Raw genomic sequence first — 20,452 nt, 5'->3', positions numbered from 1 at the left:
CACATGACCCACACCAGTTTGCTTATCGAAAGACAGAAGAATTAGAAAGACACCTACGCCAGAATCCTGTACATTGGTTTCAAATAAAATATTGTTGACTAAATAAATCTTCATACTCTGACCAGGTTATTCTATAAATCAACAAACTGGAGTCTGAAGAGCATTTTTGGTTTGGCTGCAGCTTTATGTCTCAGAACAGTTCAATACTAAATACTTGATGGTTATTATCTACTGACAGATGCATCAATGCTGCACAGTGTCCCAAACTAATCAACACTTTACATTCAATATGTGATCAATAGTCAATGTGCTTCCATGTTGCATTAATGCAGAGTTGGAACTAAACCTCGACTGTTCTGAGAACTTGATGAACGTTGTCTTGTTTTAAAATGATGTGCGAGTTATGTACAGCTGTTGTCCGTCGGCGATAATCAAACGTAGGCCTCATAAATACTATTCAGTGTTTTACTCTCACTGTCGTCAGCACAAAGTCACAAAACAGCCGTGGAAGCAGCTCACAGCGACACACAGGCAGACTAGAGAGATGCACTGCAGGCCAGCACACCAGTTTAACGTCAGGCTGGTGTTGTCACCACACTGACACTTTGGACTTTAATGCAATACCTCGAAAAATACTGACGATCGATACTTGTTCGATACCACGGAGAAACACTGACACAACTTTGAGGACATAAACTTTAGATGGTTAGCAATATATTCATATCTGTCAAATTAAAATGGTATCGGCCCGAGCTCTGCCGGCCCACTGGGAAAATGGGCGGTGTGCCAGAGGATCAGTCCGGCCCTGCCTTCATCACACTGTCATTCAAATCAAACATCCATCTGAACTCAAACATGGTCTACAACAGAACTTTTACACTCATCAGCTTCTCTCTTCCTGCTCACACAGACGTCTCTGACCTTCAGAGGAGGAAGTTCACTCATTAAACTTGTGTTTGAACTGATGACTGCATTAAAGGACACCTTCAAACTCTCTGACACAGTCTGTCAAACCTCAAATAAATGATGATGTCACACAGGAACATTTCCACCAACAGAAAAGCAGAGTTTCACTCACTCGACTTATTTCCACGAGTGTCCGTCAGTCCAGCAGCTCACTTGTGTCCTGATCAGGTGTGTGTAGAAAAAGAGGATTAGATTGATCTCAGTGTGACCAGCGCCTTCAATACAAACTCCTCCCAGCAGCATTCAAACACTATAAACCAGTGTGAAGCTGCTGCACAGGACAAAGTTCAGCTTTTATTCTTTTATTAGCAGCTGATCAAATGATACCTTTAACCCCCGATGTCTCGAGGAGGGGGAGCAGGAGGAGGAGGAGGAGGGGGGGAGGAGGAGGAGGAGCAGGAGGAAGAAGGTGATCAGCTGGTTATATTCTGTATTATCATGTACGACTCATCATTTGTATTATTAAACACAAGTTCCTCTAAACTGAACTCGACCAAATGTTCTTGTCACTTTCCACCGCTGGAAACTTTGAGAGACAAACTGTTCTGTGTATAAAAATATTATTATCGTTAATAACTTCACATTCAAAGCTATCAGCTGACCTTCAGACGTGTTTGTCCAACAGAGACCTCAATAAAAACAATAAACAGGCTTCATAAAATCATTTCAGTGTCAAAGTCCCAACAACAGGTCCACTATCAGAGTCCAACCCGTCCCCTGAGGCAGAGACATGATTTCTACTTCCTGCTCTGATTCTAACAGCCTGCAGAATAAAACAAAACAGCCGTGGAAGCAGCTCACAGCGACACACAGGCAGACTAGAGAGATGCACTGCAGGCCAGCACACCAGTTTAACGTCAGGCTGGTGTTGTCACCACACTGACACTTTGGACTTTGATGCAATACCTTGAAAAATACTGACGATTGATACGTGTTCGATACCACGGAGAAACACTGACACAACTTTGAGGACATAAAACTTTAGATTGTTAGCAACATATTCATATCTGTCAAATTAAAATGGTATCGGTCCGAGCTCTGTCGGCCCACTGGGAAAATGGGCGGTGTGCCAGAGGATCAGTCCGGCCCTGCCTTCATCACACTGTCATCATTCAAATCAAACATTCATCTGAACTCAAACATGATCTACAACAGAACTTTTACACTCATCAGCTTCTCTCTTCCTGCTCACACAGACGTCGCTGACCTTCAGAGGAGGAAGTTCACTCATTAAACTTGTGTTTGAACTGATGACTGCATTAAAGGACACCTTCAAACTCTCTGACACAGTCTGTCAAACCTCAAATAAATGATGATGTCACACAGGAACATTTCCACCAACAGAAAAGCAGAGTTTCACTCACACGACTTATTTCCACGAGCGTCCGTCAGTCCAGCAGCTCACTTGTGTCCTGATGAGGTGTGTGTAGAAAAAGAGGATTAGATTGATCTCAGTGTGACCAGCGCCTTCAATACAAACTCCTCCCAGCAGCATTCAAACACTATAAACCAGTGTGAAGCTGCTGCACAGGACAAAGTTCAGCTTTTATTCTTTTATTAGCAGCTGATCAAATGATACCTTTAGCCCCCGACGTCTCGAGGAGGGGGAGCAGGAGGAGGAGGAGGAGGAGGAGGAGGAAGAAGGTGATCAGCTGGTTATATTCTGTATTATCGCGTACGACTCATCATTTGTATTATTAAACACAAGTTCCTCTAAACTGAACTCGACCAAATGTTCTCGTCACTTTCCACCGCTGGAAACTTTGAGAGACAAACTGTTCTGTGTATAAAAATATTATTATCGTTAATAACTTCACATTCAAAGCTATCAGCTGACCTTCAGACGTGTTTGTCCAACAGAGACCTCAATAAAAACAATAAACAGGCTTCATAAAATCATTTCAGTGTCAAAGTCCCAACAACAGGTCCAGTATCAGAGTCCAACCCGTCCCCTGAGGCAGAGACATGATTTCTACTTCCTGCTCTGATTCTAACAGCCTGCAGAATAAAACGCTCTCAATAAAGCAACATGTTCACGACTTCAGTGTTAACAGACACTGATGTGTTGAACTGACTGACAGTGAGATCAGCCTGCAGTCACCTCACCACACTGTATTATTGGTGACCAGGTAGTGATGCAGGTGCTGGATCAAAACCAAACTCCAGAACACAATTCTACTGTTTTCACTCATGGAGGCAGGAGGAGGCACATTTTAGTAAAACTGTGAACACAATATCTCATCATTCAGGAGGAGGAGGAGGAGGAGGAGGAAGAGTGTGACCCACAAATGCAGTCGTTAATTGTGGATTTCAAAAAGGACTCTGAACTGATATCAGTTTCCCAGAACACCCAAGTCTTCATACCAAGGTGCAAATTCAGCTTTGAGCTACTATTGGTCCGGGTGACAGAACCTCCACTGACCAGACAGTCAAAACTCCAGCACCTTCCTTTGTTCTGGCTGTTCTCCACCTCTTTCCCCACGGGGCTGACTGCCCCCAATCTTCTTATCTGAGATTCTTCTCGGCCCAACAGCTGCCGAGAGCTGCCAGCTGCATTTCCAGCAGGCCCGAAGAACTTCTCCTCACAGCAGTGACGCAAGGTCAAATTTAACCCAAAATGTCTGTTAATGATGCATGAAGCACTACATATGGTGCTCCGTGTGAGGCAGCGCTCACAGTGCTAAGATTTGAGATTCACATCGTGAACCCTTCAGCCAAAAGCCTTTACATTTAACCTGACTGGTCTACTTCAGGAGTAGACGTTGATTTGCACTTACAAACAGCTGCATTGTGGTGAGAATTGATTTATCAATGAAATTTATAACCCATTTGATTAACCAAAATCTTTTAGGTTATTAACTGCCGCTGTTGATTCAAGTTGAAAGTGCTCTGTAGTTCAGCATTTAAATATCAGTGAAGTTTATATCAGGCTGTTTCTGCCTTTCATTTCAGTCAGAAGTAGAGCCGGAGAAAGAGCCACAGCGTGCTACCAGCCCTGTGAAACTGAAGTTTTGTACTAAGTTGTTACTACAACGTGTTTCAGACCGAGTCAACTTTAGGAAACAATCCTCTGACTGTTACTGTCCTGCATGCAGTTATCACATGTTGAAAGTTTTGTGGGCAAAGTCACACTTGTAAAACTGTGATTATCTTTACCGGCCCCAATCTGTTTGGCCTCCAGAGCCACTAGATTGTGTCGTAGCCACCCCTCCTCCACAGGAAGCTGCCCCCTACAGTGTTGGGGAAGGTACTTTGCAAGCGTAGAAATATAATAAATAAAATTTATATTATATAGGTCTTTTTTTAAATAAAAATAGGGTTAAATAAATATAAAAATATTTCTTGTTATTGGCCAAAATTGTAGTTTGTAAATTGAATAGTTAAACTACAAAAAATGACCCAAAAAGTAGTTGAAATACTTGACGCAGCACAAAATATGAATGTAGTTTAACTACCAGCAAGTTACAGCAAATTGTAGTTAAGCTATGTAGTTCAGCTACATGTAGTTTAAGCCTCCCAACACTGCCCCCTACAGTGTAGGCCAGCACACTGTTTGGTTAGGCTAGTGTCTTACCAAAGCAACACCATAGCCAACCACACTGATTGTTGTCTAGACAACTTGTTTAACAATGGAGAGTCTCTGTGTAAAGCGATTTCTCTTTTCCTTGGCACAGAGTGTAAATCTTGGCTGCCCTGAAGTTACTAGCAGGTTAAATCTCAGTGAGTGCAATGAAGAGACAGACTGTGTCTCAGTTCAGGGGCTGCATCCTTCGAAGGACGCATTTGAAGGCCAACTACGTCACAATGCTGCGTGAAGGCCGTCCCAATTCGAAGGCTCCTTGCAGCCTTCTTTTCCCTCTTTTTGGAGGATGCACCGCTACTATCCTTCTCGGCCTCCCATATCCCAAGATCCTTTGCCAAAACAGAAGAAAGAAAGAAGGAAAGTGGCGACATCAAGTGGTGTAGATCGTCACTTTCGCAGGCCTGGGCGGCAGAAATCGTGACGTAAGGGTAAGAGGCAGGAACATCTGGTGACGCAACCAGGAAATGCTCCGAAGGCGAGACCGTCCCATTTAACAACGGTGGACGCGGCTTTTGAAGGTACCTCCAAAGGACTCGCCTTCATGGGCCGCAAAGGCCGTGCCCTTCGAAGGATGCAGCCCCTGAACACAGCCACAGAGTCCCTACTGAAGGACAGGTGTGATGCGCAGACCACATCCCAAGACCAGTTGTTAAGATGTTTGCTTCTGATCTTCTACAGGCAAACCAGCCTTGCTGTTCAGAGCAAAACAACCCGAGAGCAGGAGTTAGAGCTCCTAAGAGCGCATAATTCTAGTCTTCTCCATGAAGTTCAGAGGGCTAATAGGAAAGCCATTCGCTATTCAGATGACCTGCACTCAGCAGAGTTAGATCTTTGCTCACACAAAGAGGAGTTGTTAAGGCTTAGGTCAGAACGTTTTCCCCCACCACAGTCGTTCAGACAATGTGATTCCCAACTGACCCTAAATCCTTGGGAATGAAGTCAGTTCCTGCACCTCCACTGAGAAACAGAGATAACAGGAACATCACTTCCCATCTTCCAGCAACAGACAGTGAGGTCACAGGTAGTTTATCTGTTCCCAGTCTCTGATGCATGACACCTTCATCAGTGCTCCTCCCTCTGAAAGGGGGACCAGATCACTCCAGGAGTGCCCTGCCTCCTCTCTGCACCTCCATGAGAGTGATAACAGCTGTCCTGCCTCTCAGCGAGACAGAACTGCAGCGTGTGATGTCAAAGTCCATAGAAACGCTAGCTCAGAGTGCCCCCGCCTTCAAGTTTATAGCTCGGGACATTGAACATTTTGAGACGGACAACTGTGATCACCATGTTGATGATTACCTTAGTTTACTTGACCATAGTCTAATTGACTTGCCCCACACAACCCAGAGGGAGAAAGTTAAACTTGTGTGGGAGACCAGCTCTAAAGCTGCACACAAGTTCATTCAATCACAACCTCCCAGTGTCAGAAATGACCACAGAGAGCTTTGTCAGGCATTGAAACAAGAATTATCTTCTGCTGCTGATGAGGCCACAGCAATGGCTGCAGACGTCCAAGTACAAATCCTCGTCCTGAGCACCCCAGAGATTATTACATGCGTGCGAGACATGCGTACTTTCAGGGCAAGAACGCACCAGGCTTAGAAGAGAACCCAACCTTCAAGTCTTTGTTTGTGAATAACCTTCACCCATGTGTACGCACTCACCTTGTAATATGGATACTTCAAAGAAAACATCTCACTGAATGAGATAAGGAAGACGACACAGGCGGTTTGGGAAACTGCCGTCACTTCCAAATCCATTGGTGAGACAGCTGCGCCTGCCTGCTCAAACACAGCAGCGTCTCAGAAATCACAGTGGAAGTCTGATTTTGTCTGATACATCTGTGAAAATCACACACGCTACAGATGTTCAACACTTCACTTTATTACTATAACCAAGTTACAATAAAACCTCAGCTTCCTCGTTTCTCACGTCTGTTCACAGCGAGCAGCCAATCCTGGTTGGTCGACAGGAAGACGTCACTGCGAGAATAATAAAAAAACAACCAAGTGTCTGTTGATGTTGTGTTTTATTGTGTTGAAAATGTAGAAAACAGAGAGAGATCTCAGTGTAAACAGGAAAACGTGTCGAGGTTTAAATTTTACTCAGAATCAAAACAGACAGACACATTTCATTTGTGTCTCGTAGAGTAAATGAATCATTACAGTGCTTTTATTTTGAAAGATTTTTGTCTAAATGTCAAAAAATGTCAAATAAACACGTCAGAAACAATAAAGGAGCAGTCTGCAGATTAAAGGAGGAGTCTGTAGTTTAGTTGAAGAAATGATAATGAGCAGAGAAAGATCCTCATTGGCTGATAAACAAACTAAATAAACAAACTCTTTGTTTTCATGACTGAATAAACTGAATAAACAAACTGACCTTAAAGGACAACACAATTTTACTGTTTAACTTTGTTTATATGTGGCGGACCCTGCCACCTTTCTGGCTTCAAACAGTGTTTCCTCTGAGAGCAGCTTGTTTATTCACTGATGGAGACAGTTTGTGTTATTACCTCATTAATATTGTAAAGATTAAAATTCTCAGTTTGAATTTCTTCTATAAAACTACACAGAGCTTCTTTAAAGAGAAAAATTCAAACCTCACACGTCTCAAACTACTTAAATGTAGTGAATGACAGAAGTCAGGCAACAATATTTGATCATTAAAATACTAAATAACATCATATATGGCAGAAAATAATTAAAACCCAAATCAAACCACAACCAAGCTTAAATCAAACAATAAAATCATTCATTACACAAATTAATGTCGTCACTCTCAATACAGATAATACAAGTAAAACTCCTGCAGACAAACAAACAGCACGAGGCAGATTTTAGGAACTCGTCAGTTTAAATCAAATGTTTAATTCCAGCTGTTCAGACGAGACTCTGATCATCTGAATCAGAATATAAAATATAATCTGCAGCTCAGTTTTGCTTTTATATTTTGAACTTTTCATTCAACAAATATTTTCACGTTCTTTATATTTCTGCCAGTCGTCGTTTCCTCATTTTGTAGCTGTTCATAATTTAATAAAGTGCAGAGTGACGTTAAAGGTCAGTTGTAATAAATCGTGTTTTGGAAATCTGAATTTCTTTGCAGGTAGATGATAATTATCGTTTTGATAATCAGCAGCTCTTTAACAACAATAATTGACCTGAAATCAGTCTGCGTCACGTTTCATTGATCTCAGTGATTAATACATTTTAATATTAGTGTCATGTCTGTTTTAAAACTCACTCAGAACAAACAGCAGATCTGCAGGTCTGTCAGTTTCCACATTAATAACATCAGTTACCTCCAAACATCACAGCCACCGTCACACGTTAAACATTTCAACTCTTCTCTTCCTCTGTGAAAGTCACATGTTCAGACTGATTCCTCTCATGTCTGTCTGAAGCTACAGCCAGCAACCAGTTAGCTTAGCCTAGCTTAGCATAAAGACTGGAAACAGAGGGGGACAGTTAGCCTGGCTCCGTCCAAAGGTAACAAAATCCACCTTCCAGCAGCTCTGACGCTGATTAACACGTTTCATCTCGTTTGTTTCTCGTGTAAAAATAACAATGAATCATTTTACATTTTTAGTTGTGAGCCTGATTATTTCTTCACCAGTCAACATGGCGTCACTGCTCACAACAGGTCCTGTTACCTCCTTGTCTTTGTACAGACTGAATATATTTCTTTACAGGTCAAGGCACTCGTTCAATATTTGTGGATCAAACAGAAGTTGTGTTTTGTTTTGTCACTTTTAATGTGGATATTTTTTTAAACACAGCAGGAAGTGACATCACATTAGCATCATTCATTATCATCAACTCTCTCCATCCATCCTTTAATTCTTCAGTAAACTAAAGATGAGACGTCTCTTTAAACATAACGTTTCATTTCGTGCCCACAGACGTGTTAAAGCACGTTTATCCAAACTGAAACTTAACGGGGCCGAAAGCGTCACATATCGTTCTGTCTTACATTGTTTTGTTTGGACGATTAATGATTAATAATTAGGGATCTATATATTTTACCTCAGAAACATGCCAGCAGCATAAACAGAGATCTGTCAGGCCACAGTGGGTCAAACTGAAGCTTACAGAGGGCCGACTTTGACCCACGGGCCTCGGTTCAGACAGCAGAATCTAATATTTATCATATAGTTTGGATTTAGTTTGAGCTCTTGATTTTTACCTCGAGTGTTTTTTCATGTCATCAGTAGCAGACTGCAGAACTCTCAGGCCTGTTGGTTTTACTTTGGCAGCTACTTCCTGTCATTCTTACAGGCGTCAGTTAACTTATTTATCATAAACTGTATGTACAAAATAAAAGCATTCATATATTACAACTGATCAGAGTAATGTCCTCCACAGCTGAATTATGGGTAATATTCTGTGAGAGGAACCTCGAATCATTTTTAAAGCAAAATCATGAGAAGGCACATTCAGTGATTGAGAGTGATCAGCGACAGGCTGCTCGTAAACACATTTTAATCATCCCTCCATCCTCGTCTTCCTCCGAGACTGCTAACGCTGAGCTAAGCTAACGTTAGCACTTCGGTGGTCAGTTTTCTCAGCTTTGGGGGTGTTGACACAGACTTGTTTCTCTTCACCTCAGAGCTTCTATCTTTTCACATCTTTTGTTTTGGTCTGCTGGTCAGACAAAACAAGACGTTAAGAAAAAATCCCCTGAAACTTTGAGAAACTGACGCTTAAAGACCAAACGATGAGTTGATAAGTTAAGAGTTTTAAGGCCACAGTCAGAAACCTGACATCTGATGTGGTCCTCAGACATTAATGAGTCCTGGATTCTTCGGTCCCGTTCGCCCCACAGAGACAGAACCACAGACACAACCACCAGAACAGAACCATCGTCCTCAAATTATACCCAAATAAGATGCATTTTCTGTCTTTCGACCTCGACCTCATTACAACTTCCTGTTTTCCAAACGGATGAAGCCAAGAGAAACAAGCTGACACCAACCTAAAGGAGGTGAGGACGTCACATTGGAGTGTCTTAACCCAGACAGACTCTGATATGCATCTTTATACATGACGCTAACAAACGTCGTATCAAACCTGTGTCTCTTCACACTCGGTGTAGAGAACATTTAAAGTCAGTAAAGACTCGTTTTAATGATCTGGGTGCACAAACTGAAGAAATCCTCTAAAGATCTCAGCATTTCCATCAGATACATGGAAACCCCAAAAAACTCTTTATGCTCCAAAAGTTGTTTTCAGGCGGATGATGATCCCGGTGGATCCTGACAGCATCGGATTATCTTTTAACAGTTTCATGATCTCAGGCAGTAGAATTAATCCAGCAGTGGTGACACTTGGAAGAGTCAATCAGCAGAATGAAGAAGTTTTTCCAGCAGCGACGACACGACGTCAAACATTACAGCTGGCTGAAAAGTGACACTCTTGTCGTCTAAAGGTTAAATGAAACCGTTTCAACAGCATTTCACTTCAGTCGGGTCCTTCAGGTAACTGACGTGAAACAGCAAGTGAGCAGCAGCTTCACAGCTCCGTCTGGGTCTACACAGGAGGCGTTCAGGCACAGTACTGAGTGTAGGGCAACTCTGTTTTGGCAGCGCTCTGACACACTATCACTGTAAGTAGGTGCATGATAAAGAAACAAGATCGGGTCAAAACCTCGTACGTGGCTGGATGTGTGGAGCTAAAATGTGTCCAGTTGGTTGCTGAAGCAGTCTGTGGTCGAGTTCATGTGCAAAAAGATCTTCAGAATTGATCCTTTTTCAGCACACGATAAGTCAGGAATGAGTTCAGCTGTTACTCATTCCCAAGTTTCATCCACAGAGTTCTTATTTTATTGATTTCACTCATTATCATGAAAGCTGACAACGAAACGTGTTGCTGATTATTTCCTCTTGATTTAATGAACACGTTTCCATTTAAGATCGACTATTCCTCATTTTAAGTTTCATTAAAATTTCAGCTTTTGCATTTCCATTTTTACTTTTTTCATTTACTCACCGTCGACTTCATTTTCACATCCTCATCATTTTTCATTTTAAATTTGCTTTTTCAATTTACTTTTAACGTTTAATTATGACCTGATTATTTCTGGTTTTGTAGTAAAACAAAAATATTTTTACATTTTAATTATTTACACTTTCAATTTTCTATTTCAACTGTGAATTTTATGAAGGACCCAAAACATCCTCCACACAGAAGACGCTCTGAAACTGGAGCTGTGAGTTTCTGAACAACTATTTCTGACTGAAAGTACGAACGCACCATATTTAAAGCTGAACAATCCGGCTGAAGGTTGATTTTATCATCAGTTACGTGCATTTAGGATACAGGTCGACCGACGTGGCCTTTTCAGGATTGATAGTTTATTAGAAATCAAGGAGACTGAAAACTGACATTTGTGAACAATGTTCATTTGCAGTAAAAATGAAAATCTTTGTGTCAAAATTTTTAACAACCAGTGATGAAATAAAAGTACAATTTACTCACGTATTGTTCTTGTGTACAACTTTCAGGTACTGTACTAGAATATTTCCATTTTCTGCTACTTTATACTTCCTCTCCACGACATTTATTTGATAAATTAGTTACTAGTTACTTTGCAGATTCAAATTACTCAGTGTTTACAGGCTGTTAACTGTGACGTGTTACCAATCAGATGGTCTTGTGGGTGGGAGGAAGAGGAAGGGGCATCAGCGCTAAAGTAGCACATTTTTAAAATTAGTTTATTTCATTGGCAATATGACAGAAAAATCACCGATACTGATAATCTGGAAATGCTGAATATCGGGCCGATAATCGGTCGAGCCGTGCTGTAGGGCCGTGTGTAGGGCTGGAGTTAGACTGTGTGGACCGGCAATGAAAGGGAATCTCTGTGTGAGACAAATGAATGAAACCCAGTGAAAACACCTCCTGTGTAGACAAGAGCTGTAGCTTTGAATTATAATCCGCACATTTCACACTTTTCAACCCAACAAAAATCAGTCACTCGCTGAGCGACGTCTTCCGCTGTCTGAAGAGTGCAGAGGGAGACATGGCAGAAAGGAGAACCAAGTGAGGAGTAACTTGATTAGATCCAGCATCATTACACCGTCCACCTCCTCCTTCTGGCTCCTCCATGTCAGAGGAGTTTGGGCCTGGATGGGTTGGCCCTGACTGAGGAGTAGGCGCCGATATGGGTGATCAGGTTGGGTTCCACGCTGTGAGACCTTTCCCCCGGTATCGTCCTCGCCATCTGATACAGGACCATGTCTTTGGCGTTCCCCTTGACGCAGAACGAGCCATCCAGATATTCAGCCACCCTGAGCGAGGCGTTGCCGGGGAAGAGCATGGCCGGGGTGCAGCACTCTGTGGCTGGGGAGACGGCGTAGAGCTGCGGGGAAAGTCTCCGCACCTCCAGGAGGTAGTGCCGCCCCAGCAGCTCCGCAGCAGCCATGAAGAAGAGGGTGAAGAAGAGAAGGTGGCTGAATGACAGCGTGAAGGAAAAAGAACAGGGGTTCCAGTAAGGAAAGCTGAGGAGGAGGGCCGTCGCCCCGACCAGCCCGAGTCCCACCCACTCCAGGATGCGGTAAGGCTCAGGGTTCCAGTAGCGCTGCAGCCTCTCAGGGTGGTACAGCTTCACGTACAGAGTCTGGAGGGCAAACCGGCGTGACAGCAGGTCCTTTATGACTGTGAAGAAGTCCTGCTTCGGCAGAGCATCGTCTTCCAGGACAACCATGTTTCTGGGCTTCACCAGCTCCCATCCTTTACGCAGACAGAAGACGTAATCCCTCTTCTCCCTCTCAAAGGTGTTGACTTGTTCCCTGTTCCTTTGCTGCTCCTGAGGCGAGCGCCGGATCACCTTGAAGTGGGCCTCCAGCAGGTTGGCATCCTGGTTCTGCTGAGGACTGCTGTCTACATCACAGATCAACACCTCTGCACACCGCTGCTCCCCACAGCCTCCCAGAATGCCGCTCAGCTGCCGCATCACCTGGAGCAGGTAGTGAAAGTCCCGTCCCTCGTTCCGCCGGACTGTCACAACGGTAACCAGCAGCTCAGGATGCTGGGCGATGTCGGTGAATCTGGAAGACATGGCCGCCGCGGTGGAGGTGCTCTGCCAGAAGCGCAGAGCGTCGTGGCCACGGTCGAGGCTTTCCCGCAGGACCTCCTCACTCATGGAGTCCAGGTACATGGAGCGGATGAAGAAGTACGAGTACAGCAGCCGGTGGCAGCACAGAGGGAGGACGACACAAAACGTGATGACGGACAGGAGGACCGCTTGGCTGATGGTGCTGGACCATCGTAAGTGCTGACTGAAGAACGCTTTCCATCGAGGCATTGGTGAACCAGCCGGCTGGAAGCACACTGACTAAATGAACTGTGCTCAGGAGGTCAACATGCACTGTGTCCCAGCATGCAGCTTGTTTCAGAAAACCCACAGCAGTGACACCTGAGGAGTCCGCTGAGCTGAGCTGTGTGGACGCTGATCAGCTGATGGTTCTGCTGTTGGTACACAGGTGAGAGTTTCAGCTCGGTGCTGGTCGTCTGCAGAGAGACAAGACAGAAGGTCTCTGCGTTAGTCAGCAGGTCTGTAAACGTTACTACAGTAATACTACACAGAACTACATTAACACTACACAGAGCTACAGTAACACTACACAGAGCTACATTAGCACTACAATAACACTACACAGAGCTACATTAACACTACACAGAACTACATTAACACTACACAGAACTACAATAACACTGCACAGAGCTACATTAACACTACACAGAACTACAATAACACTACACAGAGCTACATTAACACTACACAGAACTACATTAACACTACACAGAACTACAATAACACTACACAGAACTACATTAACACTACACAGAACTACAATAACACTACACAGAGCTACATTAACACTACACAGAACTACATTAACACTACACAGAACTACATTAACACTACACAGAACTACAATAACACGACACAGAACTACATTAACACTACACAGAACTACAATAACACTACACAGAACTACATTAACACTACACAGAACTACAATAACACTACACAGAGCTACATTAACACTACACAGAACTACATTAACACTACACAGAACTACATTAACACTACACAGAACTACAATAACACGACACAGAACTACATTAACACTACACAGAACTACAATAACACTACACAGAACTACATTAACACTACACAGAGCTACATTAACACTACACAGAACGACATTAACACTACACAGAACGACAATAACACTACACAGAACTACAATAACACTACACAGAGCTACATTAACACTACACAGAGCTACATTAACACTACACAGAACTACACTAACACTACACAGAACTACAATAACACTACACAGAACTACAGTAACACTACACAGAGCTACATTAATACTACACAGAACTACATTAGTACTACACAGAGCTACATTAACACTACACAGAACTACATTAATACTACACAGAACTACATTAACACTACACAGAACTACAATAACACTACACAGAACTACAATAACACTACACAGAACTACAGTAACACTACACAGAGCTACAGTAACACTACACAGAACTACATTAATACTACACAGAACTACATTAGTACTACACAGAGCTACATTAACACTACACAGGGCTACAGTAATACTACACAGAACTACATTAACACTACACAGAACTACACTAACACTACACAGAACTACAATAACACTACACAGAACTACAATAACACTACACAGAACTACAGTAACGCTACACAGAGCTACAGTAACACTACACAGAACTACATTAATACTACACAGAACTACATTAGTACTACACAGAGCTACATTAACACTACACAGGGCTACAGTAATACTACACAGAACTACATTAACACTTCACAGAACTACACTAACACTACACAGAACTACAATAACACTACACAGAACTACAATAACACTACACAGAACTACAGTAACGCTACACAGAGCTACAGTAACACTACACAGAACTACATTAATACTACACAGAACTACATTAGTACTACACAGAGCTACATTAACACTACACAGGGCTACAGTAATACTACACAGAACTACATTAACACTTCACAGAACTACACTAACACTACACAGAACTACAATAACACTACACAGAACTACATTAACACTACACAGAACTACAATAACACTACACAGAGCTACATTAGCACTGCAATAACACTACACAGAGCTACATTAACACTACACAGAACTACATTAACACTACACAGAACTACATTAACACTACACAGAACTACATTAGTACTACACAGAGCTACATTAACACTACACAGGGCTACAGTAATACTACACAGAACTACATTAACACTTCACAGAACTACACTAACACTACACAGAACTACAATAACACTACACAGAACTACATTAACACTACACAGAACTACAATAACACTACACAGAGCTACATTAGCACTACAATAACACTACACAGAGCTACATTAACACTACATAGAACTACATTAACACTACACAGAACTACAATAACACTGCACAGAGCTACATTAACACTACACAGAACTACAATAACACTACACAGAACTACAATAACACTACACAGAACTACATTAACACTACACAGAACTACATTAACACTACACAGAACTACATTAATACTACACAGAACTACATTAATACTACACAGAACTACACAGAACTACAATAACACTACACAGAACTACATTAACACTACACAGAACTACACTAACACTACACAGAACTACAATAACACTACACAGAACTACAATAATACTACACAGAACTACATTAACACTACACAGAACTACATTAACACTACACAGAACTACAATAACACTACACAGAACTACAATAACACTACACAGAGCTACATTAACACTACACAGAACTACATTAACACTACACAGAACTACACTAACACTACACAGAACTACAATAACACTACACAGAGCTACATTAACACTACACAGAACGACATTAACACTACACAGAACGACAATAACACTACACAGAACTACAATAACACTACACAGAGCTACATTAACACTACACAGAGCTACATTAACACTACACAGAACTACACTAACACTACACAGAACTACAATAACACTACACAGAACTACAGTAACACTACACAGAGCTACATTAATACTACACAGAACTACATTAGTACTACACAGAGCTACATTAACACTACACAGAACTACATTAATACTACACAGAACTACATTAACACTACACAGAACTACATTAACACTACACAGAACTACAATAACACTACACAGAACTACAATAACACTACACAGAACTACAGTAACACTACACAGAGCTACAGTAACACTACACAGAACTACATTAATACTACACAGAACTACATTAGTACTACACAGAGCTACATTAACACTACACAGGGCTACAGTAATACTACACAGAACTACATTAACACTACACAGAACTACACTAACACTACACAGAACTACAATAACACTACACAGAACTACAATAACACTACACAGAACTACAGTAACGCTACACAGAGCTACAGTAACACTACACAGAACTACATTAATACTACACAGAACTACATTAGTACTACACAGAGCTACATTAACACTACACAGGGCTACAGTAATACTACACAGAACTACATTAACACTTCACAGAACTACACTAACACTACACAGAACTACAATAACACTACACAGAACTACAATAACACTACACAGAACTACAGTAACGCTACACAGAGCTACAGTAACACTACACAGAACTACATTAATACTACACAGAACTACATTAGTACTACACAGAGCTACATTAACACTACACAGGGCTACAGTAATACTACACAGAACTACATTAACACTTCACAGAACTACACTAACACTACACAGAACTACAATAACACTACACAGAACTACATTAACACTACACAGAACTACAATAACACTACACAGAGCTACATTAGCACTACAATAACACTACACAGAGCTACATTAACACTACACAGAACTACATTAACACTACACAGAACTACATTAACACTACACAGAACTACATTAGTACTACACAGAGCTACATTAACACTACACAGGGCTACAGTAATACTACACAGAACTACATTAACACTTCACAGAACTACACTAACACTACACAGAACTACAATAACACTACACAGAACTACATTAACACTACACAGAACTACAATAACACTACACAGAGCTACATTAGCACTACAATAACACTACACAGAGCTACATTAACACTACATAGAACTACATTAACACTACACAGAACTACAATAACACTGCACAGAGCTACATTAACACTACACAGAACTACAATAACACTACACAGAACTACAATAACACTACACAGAACTACATTAACACTACACAGAACTACATTAACACTACACAGAACTACATTAATACTACACAGAACTACATTAATACTACACAGAACTACACAGAACTACAATAACACTACACAGAACTACATTAACACTACACAGAACTACACTAACACTACACAGAACTACAATAACACTACACAGAACTACAATAATACTACACAGAACTACATTAACACTACACAGAACTACATTAACACTACACAGAACTACAATAACACTACACAGAACTACAATAACACTACACAGAGCTACATTAACACTACACAGAACTACATTAACACTACACAGAACTACACTAACACTACACAGAACTACAATAACACTACACAGAACTACATTAACACTACACAGAGCTACATTAATACTACACAGAACTACAGTAACACTACACAGGGCTACAGTAATACTACACAGAACTACATTAACACTACACAGAACTACACTAACACTACACAGAGCTACAGTAATACTACACAGAACTACAGTAACACTACACAGGGCTACAGTAATACTACACAGAACTACATTAACACTACACAGAACTACACTAACACTACACAGAACTACAATAACACTACACAGAACTACATTAACACTACACAGAACTACATTAACACTACACAGGGATACAGTAATACTACACAGAACTACATTAACACTACACAGAACTACATTAACACTACACAGAACTACAATAATACTACACAGAACTACATTAACACTACACAGAACTACATTAACACTACACAGAACTACAATAACACTACACAGAACTACAATAACACTACACAGAGCTACATTAACACTACACAGAACTACATTAACACTACACAGAACTACACTAACACTACACAGAACTACAATAACACTACACAGAACTACATTAACACTACACAGAGCTACATTAATACTACACAGAACTACAGTAACACTACACAGGGCTACAGTAATACTACACAGAACTACATTAACACTACACAGAACTACACTAACACTACACAGAGCTACAGTAATACTACACAGAACTACAGTAACACTACACAGGGCTACAGTAATACTACACAGAACTACATTAACACTACACAGAACTACACTAACACTACACAGAACTACAATAACACTACACAGAACTACATTAACACTACACAGAACTACATTAACACTACACAGGGATACAGTAATACTACACAGAACTACATTAACACTACACAGAACTACATTAACACTACACAGAACTACATTAACACTACACAGGGCTACAGTAATACTACACAGAACTACATTAACACTACACAGAACTACAATAACACTACACAGAACTACAATAACACTACACAGAACTACAGTAACACTACACAGAGCTACATTAACACTACACAGAACTACATTAATACTACACAGAACTACATTAACACTACACAGAGCTACATTAACACTACACAGGGCTACATTAACACTACACAGAACTACATTAATACTACACAGAACTACATTAACACTACACAGGGCTACAGTAACACTACACAGAACTACATTAATACTACACAGAACTACATTAATACTACACAGAACTACATTAACACTACACAGAGCTACATTAACACTACACAGGGCTACAGTAACACTACACAGAACTACATTAATACTACACAGAACTACATTAACACTACACAGGGCTACAGTAACACTACACAGAACTACATTAATACTACACAGAACTACATTAGTACTACACAGAGCTACATTAACACTACACAGGGCTACAGTAATACTACACAGAACTACAGTAACACTACACTACAAGTTTATTTTTTTGTCATCTCAGCTCTGTGCTTGCCTCTGATTGGCTGTAGCCACGTGGGTGGGGCCACACCTGAGTTGTTTGTTTGGTGAAAACATGTTGTAATGATTCAGCCACTAAAGAAAAAAACAGCTTTGTAATATTTTCCTCCTCATTTCTTATCTACATGTCAGCCAGTCATCTGTCCTCCTGTCACACTCCAGCCCCAGTCCCAGTCTCACCTGGAGACAAACCGCACACACACACACACATACACACACACACACACACACACAGTGAGTGTGTGTGTGTGTGTGTGTGTGTGTGTGTGTGTGTGTGTGTGTGTGTGTGTGTGTGTGTGTGTGTGTGACTACACAGTGACAACAGCTCACAGTAAGCAGCCCTGCTCTGAGGTGGTCTCAGGTCCACACACCTGGACGGTCTCCTGTCCTCTCTGCAGCCACTACTGTGCTGCTTCCGGTGCAGCGTGTCAGCCGTGTGTGTCCGCCCGGAACCAAAGATCACGTCTCATCGTTTGTTAACGGTGGTTAGCGGCAGGCTAACTAACGAGCTAACAGCCCGTGTGGCGGACCCCGACGCACAACAGCTGAAGAGTGTGAGAGAAAAGAGAAGAAGACTCACGGACAGTGACGAGCCGCTGCCTGCTGCCTCCGTGACGTCACAGGGACGGGAACACAGCCGAGGACCGTAATACTGAGACTAGAGGCGCACATACATGATCTGCTGCTGACCAGCCAGCAGGGGGCACTGCAGCACCTCACACCACAGAGCAAGTACTGCAGTACTGCTGTACACACCACAGAGCAAGTACTGCAGTACTGCTGTACACACCACAGAGCAAGTACTGCAGTACTGCTGCACACACCACAGAGCAAGTACTGCAGTACTGCTGTACACACCACAGAGCAAGTACTGCAGTACTGCTGCACACACCACAGAGCAAGTACTGCAGTACTGCTGCACACATTACAGAGCAAGTACTGCAGTACTGCAGCACCTCACACCACAGAGCAAGTACTGCAGTACTGCTGCACACACCACAGAGCAAGTACTGCAGTACTGCTGTACACATTACAGAGCAAGTACTGCAGTACTGCTGTACACATTACAGAGCAAGTACTGCAGTACTGCTGCACACACCACGGAGCAAGTACTGCAGTACTGCTGTACTGCTGTACACACCACAGAGCGAGTACTGCAGTACTGCTGTACACATTACAGAGCAAGTACTGCAGTACTGCTGCACACACCACAGAGCAAGTACTGCAGTACTGCTGTACACACCACAGAGCAAGTACTGCAGTACTGCTGTACACACCACAGAGCAAGTACTGCAGTACTGCAGTACTGCTGTACACACCACAGAGCAAGTACTGCAGTACTGCTGTACACACCACAGAGCAAGTACTGCAGTACTGCAGTACCACAGAGCAAGTACTGCAGTACTGCTGTACACACCACAGAGCAAGTACTGCAGTACTGCTGTACACACCACAGAGCAAGTACTGCAGTACTGCTGTACACATTACAGAGGAAGTACAGTCATGTACTGCAGTACTACTGTACACATTACAGAGGAAGTACAGTCATATACTGCAGTACTACTGTACACATTACAGAGGAAGTACAGTCATATACTGCAGTACTACTGCACTGAATCCTGAACCTCAGCTTTTG

The 20,452-nt window shown here is 41.9% G+C and overlaps 1 protein-coding gene across 2 annotated transcripts; it reads right to left on the bottom strand.

Moving 5' to 3' along the window:
• Positions 1–6,556: 6,556 nt before the first annotated feature.
• On the bottom strand, positions 6,557–19,409 carry pgap4 (post-GPI attachment to proteins GalNAc transferase 4). Of its 2 annotated transcripts, none has more exons than XM_073462767.1 (2): positions 19,397–19,409; positions 6,557–13,059 (listed from the first exon to the last, which is right to left on the bottom strand). In XM_073462767.1, exon 2 carries the CDS (start codon positions 12,851–12,853, stop codon positions 11,657–11,659), a length of 1,197 nt encoding a protein of 398 aa, XP_073318868.1. In that variant the 5' UTR covers positions 12,854–13,059; positions 19,397–19,409; the 3' UTR covers positions 6,557–11,656. The 2 variants fall into 2 exon arrangements, with proteins under 2 accessions (XP_073318868.1, XP_073318821.1); XM_073462720.1 differs by lacking the exon at positions 19,397–19,409 and adding an exon at positions 19,188–19,370.
• Between the last annotated feature and the right edge of the window lie 1,043 nt (positions 19,410–20,452).

The sequence above is a fragment of the Pagrus major genome, chromosome 1, assembly GCF_040436345.1.
Source record: "Pagrus major chromosome 1, Pma_NU_1.0".
Lineage (NCBI taxonomy): Eukaryota > Metazoa > Chordata > Actinopteri > Spariformes > Sparidae > Pagrus > Pagrus major.
This window is presented reverse-complemented; position numbering and strand designations above follow the sequence as displayed.